General features: G+C 41.4%; 1 protein-coding gene across 3 annotated transcripts in view; it reads left to right on the top strand.

Annotated features, from left to right (window-relative positions):
- Window positions 1-14080, top strand: part of FAM13A (family with sequence similarity 13 member A) — a 135290-nt gene that overhangs the window by 76704 nt on the left and 44506 nt on the right. For all 3 annotated transcript variants that reach the window (XM_050895361.1, XM_050895360.1, XM_050895362.1), the window contains one exon: window positions 8552-8593. In XM_050895361.1, coding sequence (XP_050751318.1) covers window positions 8552-8593 — 42 coding nt within the window. The remainder of the gene's footprint in view (window positions 1-8551; window positions 8594-14080) is intronic.

The raw sequence follows: 14080 nt of genomic DNA, 5'->3' as shown, positions 1-14080 counted from the left end.
CAAATAAAGGCAGAGGAAGAGTGAAGCCATCACAAATATTTTTAGAAAGTGCATCTGATAGAAGTAGGGAGTGTGACTGATCTGTTTCTTACCTGTACAGCAGCAGTTATCTGCATGGGCTGTCTCGCTTGCAGTCATCATCGAGGTTGTTTGATTTACCTTACTGGTTTGTTTGCTTGGGATCTTTCACAAATACCCAGTATTTTAGCCTGAGAACACCGTTTGTATTCCACCGCACTTCCTTCTTTTTTTGGAATGGCCATTGTGTTCTCTTTAACAGATTAGTGATCATTTGTGTGTGTAAAGTTGTATCGTAAATAAGTCTGATCCTTTGGACTTTGTTATCACTTTCTATCCAAGGTACTGGGAGTGCTTGACAAGCCCTAGTGAAGTATGTTCTGGAATATATATGTGGAGTGAAGTATGTTCTCTGACGGTGGAGAGAACTTGTATCTGATTTTTTTTGTTGGTTTGGTTTGGGTTTGGGGTTTCTTTTCTGGTGGAAGAATGAAGAGAAGTTGAAACCTGTGGTTCTCATCTTCCTCAAGTCATAGTCATAGCCTATTACAAAATGCTATGTGAATTTTTGGCCTTCCAGGCTCGCATTTGACCCACAGCTGGGTACCCTGTCTTGTCACAGCTGTGACATGATGGGTGTAGGAGCCTGTGGAAGCTTTTCCTGGGTCCCACTGGGTGGGTGGGGGGCCTGAGTAAAAGAGGAAATTGATGTGGACGTTTTCTGTGGTGTTTGATTCAGGGCATCCACCTGATTAGGCAAGAAAATATGAATATTTGCCTAAAAACTGGACTCTTAGATACCTTTATTTGAAGCGTGCAAGCTTTTAACAAACAATCCTGAAATCGAAGTCGCCGGTTACCTAGTAACAGTTCTTCACCATTATAATGCAACAGGTATGTGTGCGTTATGCAACTTCACACTGTTAAATTCTGAGAAGAGGTGAGACTTTGGCTGGTACATTCATTCCGCCTCTTTCTGACCCATTTTCTAGTTTTATCCTAGTGAGGACTATTGCCAAACCACAAGCAGAAGAAAAGACACTGCCCTGTCTTTCATAATAAGCCCCAACTAGTTTAAGAAGTAAAACAACAAAAGCAAGCTGTTTAACATTGACGTCATTTTATAAAAGATAAACATATTTGCAATCCAGGAGGATAGTGAGTAGAAAATAATTACACAAAATTATGCTGTCAAGGGTTCCAGTAGATTCAGATATGTTAATATAAATGGAAAATCAGCCTCTCGCTCACAGTGGCATTTAATCAGCAAGAAGTTCTGCTCATTTCAGCTTGCCATGGGATAGCCTGTACTTCCCTGAAAACATCCCTTTGAAGTGGGAGGAGATGTGCAAAAAGACTTCAGTGGTTTTGGGGTTTTTTTTTTTTCCCATTCAGGCAACGTCCCTCAGCCTCCGTGCCCCCTCACGCACAGCCTGCACAGTTATGCCTCTGGATAATGCAGTATATTCTCAACGTGTATGGCTGTGCTGTGTGTTAGTGTTTCCTAGAATTAAAAGGCTTCTACTCTAGGCTCAGGTACTTGTGCCTTAATCTTGGCTGTGGAAAATAGAACAAGAAATAGTACATGCTCCTCAGATGTGTGACAGAGTGATCCTTCATATTCACCTCAGCTTGTCTCTGTGAAATAGTAATATTGGTATTTTGAATGCCAGATAAAACAGGAGGCAGAAGCTCATGCTTTTGGAAGGCTAATAGGGAACTCTCCCCAAAAGAGGTCTCTTTCTACAGCCCCGTGGTTACATTGCTGCGCACTGTGATCTCGCAGGCTTAAGACGTAACTTAGTTGAGAGACCTTTAGGAAAAACACTGCTGAAGAAACGGCTTTGGGGAAGATGGCGGGATCCTTTGGAGATTAATATTTAAACCAATACCAATCCACCCCCACCCAAGTTATTGGAGATACTGCGGAGTATATGATTTCAGAATAAAGAAGCTGGGTTGTCCGCCTAGTATTTTGACATGTGGCTCATTTGGTGAGTAGCTTACGCAGGTACTTAAGCATGAGCTTAACTTGGTTTCAGTGGTAAGCATGGTTAGGTATAACTATTGTGAAGACTGGAGATAAATATCTGAAATGACGTGTTATGGTTTTGACTATAAAAGTTACCCTTCAGGGAAAATGCAAATGTTTGCATGGAAATAACTCTTACAGAGAAATAGCTGTTAAACATTTGTGTCTTAGTTACTATATAGTGCATTCCTCCTCCCTCCCCCTCTGATTAAGGGTATAGAGCAAGAGTGGCATTGCTCAACAATTGATGGTAAGTGCTGACTTCTAATGATGACCGTTGTATCACCACAGTGTTATCAGGTTAGATTAAATTTATAGTTACTCTTGCATCAAGGATGGTATTATTCTTTCTTCTTTTGCATAACATACCTCAACATTTTTTTGAAGGCTTTATTTGAAGGAAGAAGCTTATATTGCCTGCTATTTCTCATTTGCAAAAACATTATCTTTTACCCACTGCTGTGAAGCACAAACTATGAGTAAATCACTCTATTGAGAAAATAAGCATGCAATAAATTTTCATGAGCAATTTCAATCTTGCATTTGTCGCAAGCTTGAAATAACTTTTATGGGGAAATGACTTGGGGGGGGGAAGAAGTGCTGAAAAATTTGTGAAGAAGACAAGACATTCAGCAAGAAGCACTACTGTGGCTTCAAAATTGAGGCTTCCTTGAAGCTGTTTTTAGTGTTGTTAATGTTGAATGTCAGAATAAGTAAATAAACAATCTTGTTAAAATCCTCTGCAATTGCAAAAATGGCATGTCTGTTAATCCAAGGTGGCACAGTAGTTCTAAATGGTGAGAAGAAAACAAGAGGGAGATAACTTTGAAGTCTTAACAAGTCACCCAAGCTTAGCCTTCCTTCTCCTCCCCCCAAAAGCTGCATTAACTTTTGATATCATTAGTAATTTGACACCACTGAGTTTTCAAAGCCTTTTTGTTTGATTGCATTAAAATTAGAAGCAGCTATCTCATTGCTTGAAAAAAGTATTCTCACTAAAAAATAATTAATTTCTTTTGAAGTCCAGAATATCTGTGGTGGAATAGAAAGCGAGCCATTTCTTTATCTAACTTTTGAGGTCAGAACAAATAGAGCCTATGGCAAGGCATTAGGAAAACATGACCTTGGCTGAGCAGCATGACCCCGCCAGTGTCTAGGCCCTTCATATCTGGTGCAAAATGTTGACACTTGAGTCAAAGTACATTTTCATGATTGAAAAAAAAAAAAACAAACAAAAAAAACCCAAACACAAACACGTTTTTTAAATTTAATCAACTAAATGTCCCATTTAACTTTTGAAAAGAGATGTGGAGTAGGAAAGCAGCGGTAGCTTTACAATGGAGGTACCAGTGCCAGCAAGCCAGGACGGAAGAACTGTTGATAATTAAGTGCAAATAAAACAAGGGGAAGGGCCCTGAGCCACCCTCTGACCCAGGGTGAGAGCTCAGGCCAGTGAGGGGGCTGGGACAGGGGTATCCCATATGCATGTAAATAAATTGGGAACTCTCTGTCTAAATGGGTGTTTTACAGCTTCAGCTCTGGAATGAGCTCAGCAGCTCCCTCATTCTTACTGAAGGGCAAGATGAGACATCAGGGGGAAAAAAAAAAAAAGGAAAACCGTCATTGCTTATTTGAGAATGTGATGGGTGAACGGTTGTCTGTAACATTCCTGTTGCAAAAGGAGGAGGCAAAAAAAGGTAACTGTGGTTCTGTAGTGGAAATTTATCGTTTAACAGTTAGACTTCACCCAAGCTTTCCTATTTCCTTCTTTAGAGACAGAAAGGATGCATTGCGTAAATGCTGTAAAATACATGTGCCTGAAAAGCCTAAGATGTGCTAAACTAACTGGTGGGCAATACTGGCGTTCCTTCCAATCTGACAAACTTTTTTGTTAGCTCAGTGGAGGTCACAAACATAACAGTATTACTTATTTAGCCATAAAATAAAGAGAACAAGTTTTTTCAGTTTGGCTGGTATTTGTTTTGGTTTTTAGCAAGAAGGAAGTGATCAGATATTTAGGTGTCCTTTAAGAGTGTGAGAAATTGCTCTCCCAAGTATTGCATGAAAGAGCAATTCATTTCTGTTTAATCCCTTGGCTTAGGGGAGCTAGGTATTTCTCTGAGAAGAAAGAGACTGCTGTATTTTGCACTCACCTGCTTGGCCAAGTAATCAGTGATAGTTGAATAAATAACTGATTTTTTTTTTAAAGTTATTTCATCCCTTCAGTGCCTTCTGGCCATAAAGCATGTGTAAAGCTGGACAGAACTTTGAGGGTATTAAAAAAAAAAAAAACCCAACACCTAATTTACTACTAAACCTGCTTGGCTAATGGATAAATTCTTTGCTGGGCAAGGTAGAAATTTAGACTGTAAGAGATGCACATCAGAATGACTTGTCCTCTCCATATTGTGGATGACTGGCTTGGTTTGCCAGGTCACTGTGCCAGGTATTAAGCTTTCCTTTCTTTCTGGAGGTGTTGTATATCCCTTTAACCAAAGAGGAATTATGCAGCCCAAGTACAGTACGGTTAAATGTTAAACATATCTTAATGACTTCTAGCATTTTCTTTTGAAAGGATACATGGTAGAAAGGGCTTCCTAGCAATACTAATAAACTCTTCAGTACAAGGTGTTTTAAAAACAAGTAAACAGTTGGTTTTTAATCAGCATAGTGTGAGTGATAGTGATGAAGAGTCCTGCGTGGAAGGTTTTAAACCAATTTCTAGCCTGTTTATTGTGTAATACCAACTGGTGATCATTTATGATTCATATCTTGGACATTTTTGCTTGCTTGCCTGTCTCTTTTATGTCCAAAACTATGTGATTAGATACACAGGTTTAAAACCTCTCACACACAATTTTCATTTCTTTCATTAAACTAATCTGTGCTTGTGTGTATAAGCACATCAGTTTATTACCTTACAACACGAATAATTAATTCACAAAGTATTTTAATCAAAACAGAATCCTTGTGTGCTAAGTGATCGCAGTAGGGCTTGGTCGTCTCGCATCTAATTTGAGGGATTGTGAATTAAGTGGAATAGCTGGTTTAAATCTGTTTGTAATTGACACAGCTCATGTCTTCCAGCTTGCGCAGATGAGTTGACTAAGGTACATGAATTTAGGGAAAGATGTTTGGGATATGTTGTTTTTAATGATTTAGGGGGGAACTGGATAATGTGCTTTACTCAGATGCAGGAGATCTTTTTAAAGTTAAAAGACTTTTATGGTTTTCTCAAAAGTCTACACTTCATACTAGTTAGCTTGGAGCTCTTCATCCCATATGCAGCTACTGATTAGTGCTGCACGTGTAAAAACTATAAAGCACTATTGGATAAGAGAGGTTATGCATAGCTACAATTCTTATCAACCATGTGAAATTTTGAAACATGATGATCTAAATGAAACTGGTATTTGGTTTCTGACTTCTCTAGAGCTTCTTTCTCCCCCATTTCCAGCTAATGTTCTTAAAATACTTGTTTCTCCTCAGTTACTTTGTATGAGTGGATAGTGGGTTGTTGTACAGGTATAAAACTTCCTTGAACTTGTGGAGCAGCGGTTTTACTTGCTGTGGAAGAAAAGGAAGGAAATGCAAGAGGTTTCAGAGTCCCTGTTGAATACTACTTTTCCATCTCATCTGTCAAAGCAACTAGTGGGAGTATGAATATGAGAAAGTTATTTGGGCTTTTTCAGTATCATTGTGCTTCTGTGACTTGGAAGTTAATTACAAGCCCTGACATGAGGAAGGGTTTTTATGATGGAAAAGAAAGCATGTTTGGTGCAGCTTTGACAACTGCCACTTGTACACAAAGCAGCATTTGGTGTTGTCATTTGAAGCTGCATTAATGCACAGAAATCTTGATGATGCTGTGAACTTTTCTCTACATGAGAAAACATTTTTCATGTTTTGTGTCCACCACTGGGACTTGTTTGCATTGAGATTACAAGTGCAGCCGTTAACATAATGAACTGAACATAGCAAAAAACTTTACCAGCAGCTTTGTGAGTTTAAAGTAGCTTCTTTACACTTAAAAAAAAAAAAAAAAAAAAAAAAAGTATATTCCGTAAGTGCTAAATAAAGAGATAACTTATGCATGCAAGCTGAGAGACTGTGCATACCATCAGGGAGGGAGCCTGTACCTGGCAGAGGTTCTTACCCATGCTTTTGTTGCAGGTCGTCTTCTGGGAATGGCAATGATGGGCACTTCTATGTTCCTCTCCACTTTTTCCAGGCAGTCTCAAAGCCGTAGCAGTTTCTCGCAAAGATCCTTCAGGTGATCTTTCCCTCAGTTCACAGACAGGCAGCTGCGTTACCTACCTTGCTGCAGGCAGGTGCTGTCAGCCTGCTCTGCACTGCTCCGTGTGCTGGCCGGGTGTCGGAGGAGGAGGGCAACAGCAGCGTTCAGTGCTCCTGCAGCAGTGGCTGACTGCAACTTGCTCGAGCTGCTGAAGACAGGCTTGTGGCAGTGGCAGCAAAGTTTCCAGTAGCAGCTGTGCTCCCAGTCTTCTTGGGGAGCTGCTGAAAACTGCCCAGTCACTGTTGTGTTACAGAGGCAATGTGAGTTTTGGCAGACCACGCAGATTTCGGAAGCAGCTTCTCTTCCTTCCGGTCTGTGGTATTTGGTGTTACCCTTGAAGCAGTATTTTGAGCTTCCCATGTGACATGCTGGAAGGTCTTTTTTGTAGATGTCGGTAGTTGTCTCTTTATGAATCTCTGCGTACTGTAGGGGGGGGTCGAAATAGTGCAGAATTAAACCCCTGTGATTTTTTTTTTCTGGCACACTGGCTTGCTCATCTGTCTGTCTGTCCACCCTCCTTCCTGGTCTTTCCGACTCCCTTGCATCTTGCCTCCTCCCTCATGCTCTTGCCCCCTGGATGAATTTGGCATTCATATTTGTGGATCTGTTATAACATTGGCTGGGTTCGAAATGAGCCACGGTGAAATCTGCCTCTGGCTACATACAGTGTGAGAGCAGGGTGCTTACCTGGCTGCAGGCCAGTTTCAGCTTGTCTTGCTGAGGGAGCTTCCTGCTGGTTCTGGTGGAAGCTGCAAAAGGTACCTGTGAGTATTTGATGTCCTAGCTACAAAACCCACGGAGATGTTCCTTTCCCCTCTATTCTGTGCTTAGAGAAGCTTTTATAAACCGATAAATAAAATCCTTCAAAATTCAAGAGATAATGGACTCAGGCTGGCTTTTCAAAAACTGTTCAAGCGTGATCTACTTCAGATCCCTGTTGAAGTTGGTCGGGGTGTTGGGGTGATCAAAGCCCCCGGGTGACTTGAGTTTGAAGCTGAGCTTACCTCACCTAGAGCGTTCTCCCATATTCTCTCATCCTCTGAACAAGCTCAAAAGCGATGGATGCCTTCACAGCGCGGCAATGCCCTGGGACCTGTGGCTGAGTACCTGTGGCAAATCACTGAGTGCTGGCGCAGTCCCAGGCTGCTGGAACAGCAGGAAAGCAGCAGGGAAGTGCTTGGTTTCCAGCACCTGTGGGATGTTATCCTTTCTGCTTTTGTTTAAAGTAACGTATGCAGCTTCCCATCTTTTCTGCCTTTCTGGTGAACTTGCTGTGCTCTTCAGCAGACCCACTTAAAAGTCCTTTGGGGAAGAATCAACCTTGGTGGCATTTCCTGCATGCTTGGAGGAAGGCGAGTGTCCTGCTCTGGAGAGTTACAAGGCTTAAATGCCCTGCAAGGCTGACCATTTGTCTGGTTGGAATGACTAGGTGAAATTCATCTGAACCCCCTCTTACAGCAGCACGGTCTGAAATTGACTTAAACCATCAGTCCATCACACCTTTAAGCTTCAGCACCCCAGCAGCTGTTTTCTTACCCTTGTGCCAGCACAGGCATGATGAGCTGGATCAGGGAACTGATCAGCCACTCACCAGGTAGTTATGTTTGGGCCAGGTCAGCTGACCACTGAAACACCATTTTGTCAAGGGAGCTCCACGCCAGCCGATGGCAGCCCCTGATCTCAAGCCTGGGGGAATTTCAGCATAGTCAAATCGGCTTTCCACAAGAGCAATAAAACTGGGGAATTTGTAGCCTCATACATACACCCATGGCTGTTTCTTTGGTCTCTCAAGATGTCATATGGTTTTCTCTCAAATTTTGCTTTAATAGGCAGGTTGTTTAATTCTGGAACAGCAGATGGCAAAAGGCTCTGGTGGTTTTGCTGGCAAAATGCTTTATTGTTGCTATGGGAATAGTCCTTGCACTGCTGCAGAACCAGAGTGACTCCTGGCCGTCTAGCAGGAGATCCGTTACACCATGTTTGTGGACACTGAGAAATGAGTTGGATTCTCAGGATTTAAGGAATGTAACTTAAAGCTTTCTTCCATGAGTACAACCAGAGGACAAAGTAGACGTTAAGTGTTACCTCTGTAACAGGTGTACTGTTTCACTTTTGTTACCTCTGCTTTTTAAGAGTGAGTATCTTGAACTGCAAATACGAGACAGAGCTGCATACTAACTTTAAAAAATATGTTTTGTTTTTAGCTCCCAAGAAGATGAGCGGCCTATGTCACCCTTCTATGTGAGGTATTTACTCAATTGTTTTAATTTATTTTTCTGTGTGGGATTGACTCGTTATTGGAATTAAATGTGGGGAGTGATGCCAGAAATGCTGAACAGACTGTAATCAAACTGAAGATTAATGTTAAGTTCATAATTATTGCTCAGCTAGTGGGATGAATGAGTCTTCAGAGATACAAACTCTGTTGCAATTTTTTTGTATTTAGAGACGAGGCTCAGGGTTTAATGCCAGTCTTGTAAATTCTTAATTAGAAGATGGACGTTTGTTTCCTCTTTTCTTCAGTTCATTATGTAGCTTAGATGCCCGTCATGAGTAGCTTATAATCTGTGGGCACAGGAGAGATTTTTGCCACAAGCTTTGAGGAACTGGCAGTGTGTGCTGCTCGGAAAGAAACCAGGAACCAGATGGTGAGTCAGCAGCCCATACAGCAACTGCTCCTCTGCTGCAGCCCAGAAAAGCAGGAGAGTGCCTGGGTCTCCAGCGTGCCTGCCTGGAGGGAATGGCGCTTGCGCTGCATTTGAACAAATTGCGTTTCTTGTTTTGCCAACTGGAGGGCAAAGTCACTGCTTGTAAAAGTGGCCTAATTCTGTTGACATCAGTGAAAGTTTTCTCTGCTTGCTTCAGTAGCGGGCTCAATTCTAGTGCTTTCATTTATACTTAGTGGAAGAACAGGAGCCAGGGCAATTAACAGTGAAGGGCTGCAGAGGAGGAAGGGCCAGATATTATAATTGGGTTCTTTGATCTCTGCAGAGTTTAAACAAATAAAAAGAAATCCCTGTGGTGCTTTTTGTGAGAGCAGTGATATTTGGAATTCTTACAGTGATCTCTTAAATTTGTTACTTCTCTTGCATATATTCCTATTTACCTTTGTAGCTTGGGTTTTTTATTAAGGAGTTTTTCTGACATAAACTACAGAAAGTGTGCATTTCATGCATACTATTAATATGGAGACTTGCATTAAAACTTTGCAGAAATGTGGGTCAGTGAACTGTTCATGGACTAGCCTGGTTGCATGGTCTTGTCTGCCTTCCTGTTGATTCACCATCATTCCCTTTATTGTATTTGTGCAGATGTTGCCTAGTCTGTGCTTCAGAAGCTCCAAACTGTCCGAGGAGGTTCTGCATTTTCCTTTGGGGGATTATTTTGTAGCTGCATACATTCCCCTGTCACAAGTTTTCCCCAGTTTAAATCCTCACCCTGTCTTTCTATTGAAAGTAGTCCCCATCTTTCTTTCTGGCTAGATGCAACCTTCAAATGATTGTAGGCTTTCATTACATTTCCATCTGCCTTACTGCTTAAAACTGTCCTTCCAAGCCCTTTCCTGGATCATGGAAAAATGATCCAGGAAGGAGATTCTCTTCAGCTGGCCTTGTCAGGATTGCCGAGGAGATGAGGAGCAAGGAGTGGCCCTGAGGAAACTGGTATCAAAGCAGGACATTTCTGAGATGGAGGAAGCAGGTTTGGAAATTTTAAATAGCTATGTGGGCATATTAGGTTGGGGAACAAAGAGCAAGTGTGTCCATTGGAATGAAGGGATGCCTTTCCGTGGGAATATATCTTGCAAATAGGAAGGGAACAGTCAGGAATAAACACATAGTTGGAAAGTGAAGAAATGGCTAGTAGGAGCAGAGAGGGAGCAGCACACCTTGCGACATAAGGCTTCATGCCAAGCTTGTGTCTTTTGTAACATTGCTGAGACACAATTACTTGTGAATAAAGCTAACAGCTTGTAAGTCTTGCTGCTATTTATCACACATCAGAAATGTGTACTCCTGAGGTCGGTTGCCAAGTGCAGTTAATTTGGCAGGAGAGCTGGTGCTGGCTGGGCAATTCATGGTGCTTCAACAACTGACAACTTGAGTGGGTGGCCAGTTTTTTCTGTGCAATTTTGAATGTTCTAATTGTTGCCCCAGAGCTGTGCCTCACACATGTAGGAATTGCATTTCACACCATGGAAAAGGAAGGAGAGACTGACTGCTTTAGCCATCTGATGGTCAAATCTATTTGTACTGCTACCAGCCACACTTACATTGTTTGAAATACTGTTCAAGTAATCCTTCAAGTGAATCATGAATGTGTATGTACAGAGCGGTTGCTGCTGCATTTATACAGTAGTTCCATATAGATCATTATGCAACAAGTTAATTAAATGGGAACAAGAGCTCTTTAGCTTCCAAACACTGCGTAATACTTGGCTTTTGCCAGACTGAAGGAGCGTTGTGTCCCTCTGTAAACCAGTTTTGGTAGGATCAAACCAGAGACTTGATTCTTCAGCGCTGTACCATGTCAGTTAGCAGTGGTGATGTTTCCCTGGATGTTATTTTTAACCATAAGGCAAATGCTCGAGGTCTTAATTTTGTCAGAACTGTCAGAATGCCACCAATACACTATTTCTTAAAATGGCACTGATTTAGGGTTGTGGATTTGTTTGGGGTTTTTTTCTTTAGACATAGGGAAAGTCATGACCAAGTATAGAATTAATCACCACTGCTGCTATGTAAGGGAATAAGCAGTCATTAATGGTATGAGAGTAAGTGGTAAATGAGGCAAAATGTGACATAGGTTTGTCAAGAGAGATGATACTAGTACAACCAAAATATTTTTTATAAGACTTTCCAGAGAGAGGAAGAAAAGCAGTATACCTAAACTGTCTGATGTCAGCAAAATGCTTTATATCATGCCATCTGTATGGAGAAAATGGGCATTAGTACTAGAGCTTAAAGATGGGTAGAGAGGGGGTGAGACCTACAGGTATTGCTGGTAGGAGAGGAAGGAAATTGCTAGTGGAGCTCCTTAAGTGTCATGGACTTTTTTTCTTTAATAGCCACAGGCATAATAAAATAGAATTATGCTCATGAATTGGGCTTATAGCAGAAATTTAGGAGGGGTGAATGGGATAGGGGTGTCTTCTGGGAGAAAATATATGACAGTGAGATATGATATAGGATGATTGAGATAGATACAGATACATACAAAGATAGGCATGAAATATAGGATGAAAAATAATAACATAGGTAATAAAGTCATACATCTCAGGACTAATAATGAAAATCCATGACATGAAAGAGGAGTTCCTCACATTTGGAAATGCCAGGGAAGAAAAGGGTGTGGGCATACTTGTTCATGGAGGGATGGAAGGGAGTCACAGGATGAAAATATTCAAGTTGAAGTAATCACATGACAGTGGATATATAAAGTGAAGTATTTTCAGTATACTTAGAGGAAGTATGGATGCCCTTGTATAAGAGTCAGATGAGGCCTCATACAGTTTCAGTAACTCATGTTCCAATGGCATTAGATTTGTGAAGATGATTAAAGAAGTGGGCAGACCCTGTTACAAGATGGAGAAAACAGTGGGGAAGGCTTATTTACCATAAGAAATGAACCAGAGTACACATATTCCCTCTGGGTTTTAGACAGAGGGGAAGGATTGTTTATGTTAACTAACAATACTGATGCAAGAGAAAATGTGTACAAACAGGCTATGAGTAACTTTGGGCAGGAAATTAGACATTTTATAGCTGGAGCCCTCTTCTGTTGGGCATTGCAAGGGTGAGGTGGGCTTGACCAGTTTGTGAGATCTGGAGTTTGAATCCATTCACCTGCTGCTGACCAGGGTTATCCTCTCCCTCTCTGTACTCCTTGGTAAGACAATTTGACTCAGCTGTGCTCAATACCAGGCAAGGAGATTTCTGCACTGTTAAAAGCAGAGGAAAACGTTGCTGGGTGATTGATTGTTCCAAGGAGTCATGCCTGAAGGGCGTTTATGTTCCAGAACCTTTTGTAACGAAACCTTGTGGTAAAGGGAGTTGAGATTGTTAAAAAATGTGTAGCACTACTCCTTGTATAATTCTGTAATAAGACTATGAATGCCAGCTGTAGTGAGTAATCAGTACTGAGACACAGTGTGCAGTTTCAGGTAATGAGCAGCATCTGGCAACGGCAATTCCCTTTAAGCACACTTCTACTCAACATGTGCAATGAGTTTTTAGAAGACAGGGAACATACAGACCTGCTTCATGCTGGCATATATGCTTTAGAATTGACGTTAGTCACATAGATGGTTTCAGAGGAGTTTCCTGATGAGTGCATCCTGAGATAAACCAGGGTGATATTAGAGGGGAAAAAAGCAAAAGCTTTGTAGTGTGGAGTTTCCTTGTTAACATGCAGAGCATTAAACTGAAATTGCGATGAGAGCTGACATCACAAGCAATGCCAAAAATTGCATTAGATACCCATGAGTGCAGGGCAAGGTGTTGGACAGTTTTGCCTGTTTTAGTACTTCTTTTCCTTGAAGTACTAATGTCCTGTTGGCAGTATTCAGTACAGCTGACTCTTTCTCCTTTTAACAGTTGTTATTTGAGACAACTCTTTTTATATAATGCAAGTCAAGTATTCTTAGCCTGTAGTATATTGGGTAAGATGTTTTACTCTGTTCGTTCTCAGGTCAATTTTCTGAAGAAACTGAAAAATCTTGTTCTAGATATCACGCCTGCTCAGAAATTTGCTTGGCACCCTTCCCACTGGACACTTCCTCCTCGGTGGGACATGCCATAAGAGCTCCTCAGGCCCACAGGAGTGCTGGGCCCTTTTACAAATCATGATTACGTTGTGTGATGCACATTAATGTCCTGCATCACATCAGCACTGGCTGAAAATAAACACCAGGCTGCTGGGTGCCCCTGCTCGCAGTGTCCAGCTACTGTGCGGGTCTGAGGCCCCCAGAGGAGTGTTTCCCTTCTCTGTAGAGGAACTTTCACAGACACAGCCATCCAAATCCACTGAGCTAAATCGGGTGGCATGTATGAATCGCCTTCAGGGTTGTCTCTGCTCCAAGCAGTAGGTGTCAGTGTGCACTCATCATGAAGGGTGATCCCAGTGCAAGTGAAAAACAGCAGGAATCCTGAAGAAAATGAAACAGTTGCTTTTAGTGGGGTTAGTTTTCTGCATAGTAAGAAGGATAATTGGATCTGAGCTTGTGAAAGCATGAAGGTGCTGAGAAAACGTTGAAAATGTGTCCTGTGTGATGGGACATCCCAGTAACAAAGAGCACATCTCTTTATTTTTAAACTCATTATTGTCACATTTTATATGCAGACACAATCCTTCTCTTTGAGGAATGTGTGTCAAATGAAGTAGTTGTCTTAAAATAGATCCCATGTGAGTCTGCAGTATTTGCATGTCGCAGTGTGCAACAGTTGTGGAGAGTGAACAGTGTTTAGACTATATAAATACCTATGAAAAAGGAATTTCCTATGTCACGGGTTGGAATAATATATTCAGGAGGACTTCAGATATTTCCTGTCTGAAATGTCAAAGCCATTTAAACATCCTCTGCTTTGCTGGAATGGCAAAATGGTAACAAGTTTTTGCATCTGTTGAGGCTTTCTTACTGTTGTGCTTGGCTTTTAAAAAAACAAAAACAGGGGGAAAAAAAAGCTTTGCTTCCTGAATAAAGCAGATGGATTGTAAATAAATCTCAGCAATGAGTG

Source organism: Gymnogyps californianus, chromosome 4 (assembly GCF_018139145.2).
Source record: "Gymnogyps californianus isolate 813 chromosome 4, ASM1813914v2, whole genome shotgun sequence".
NCBI classification, from domain to species: domain Eukaryota; kingdom Metazoa; phylum Chordata; class Aves; order Accipitriformes; family Cathartidae; genus Gymnogyps; species Gymnogyps californianus.
Note: the sequence above shows the minus strand (reverse complement) of the source record. Positions and strands in the feature narration are given on the sequence as shown.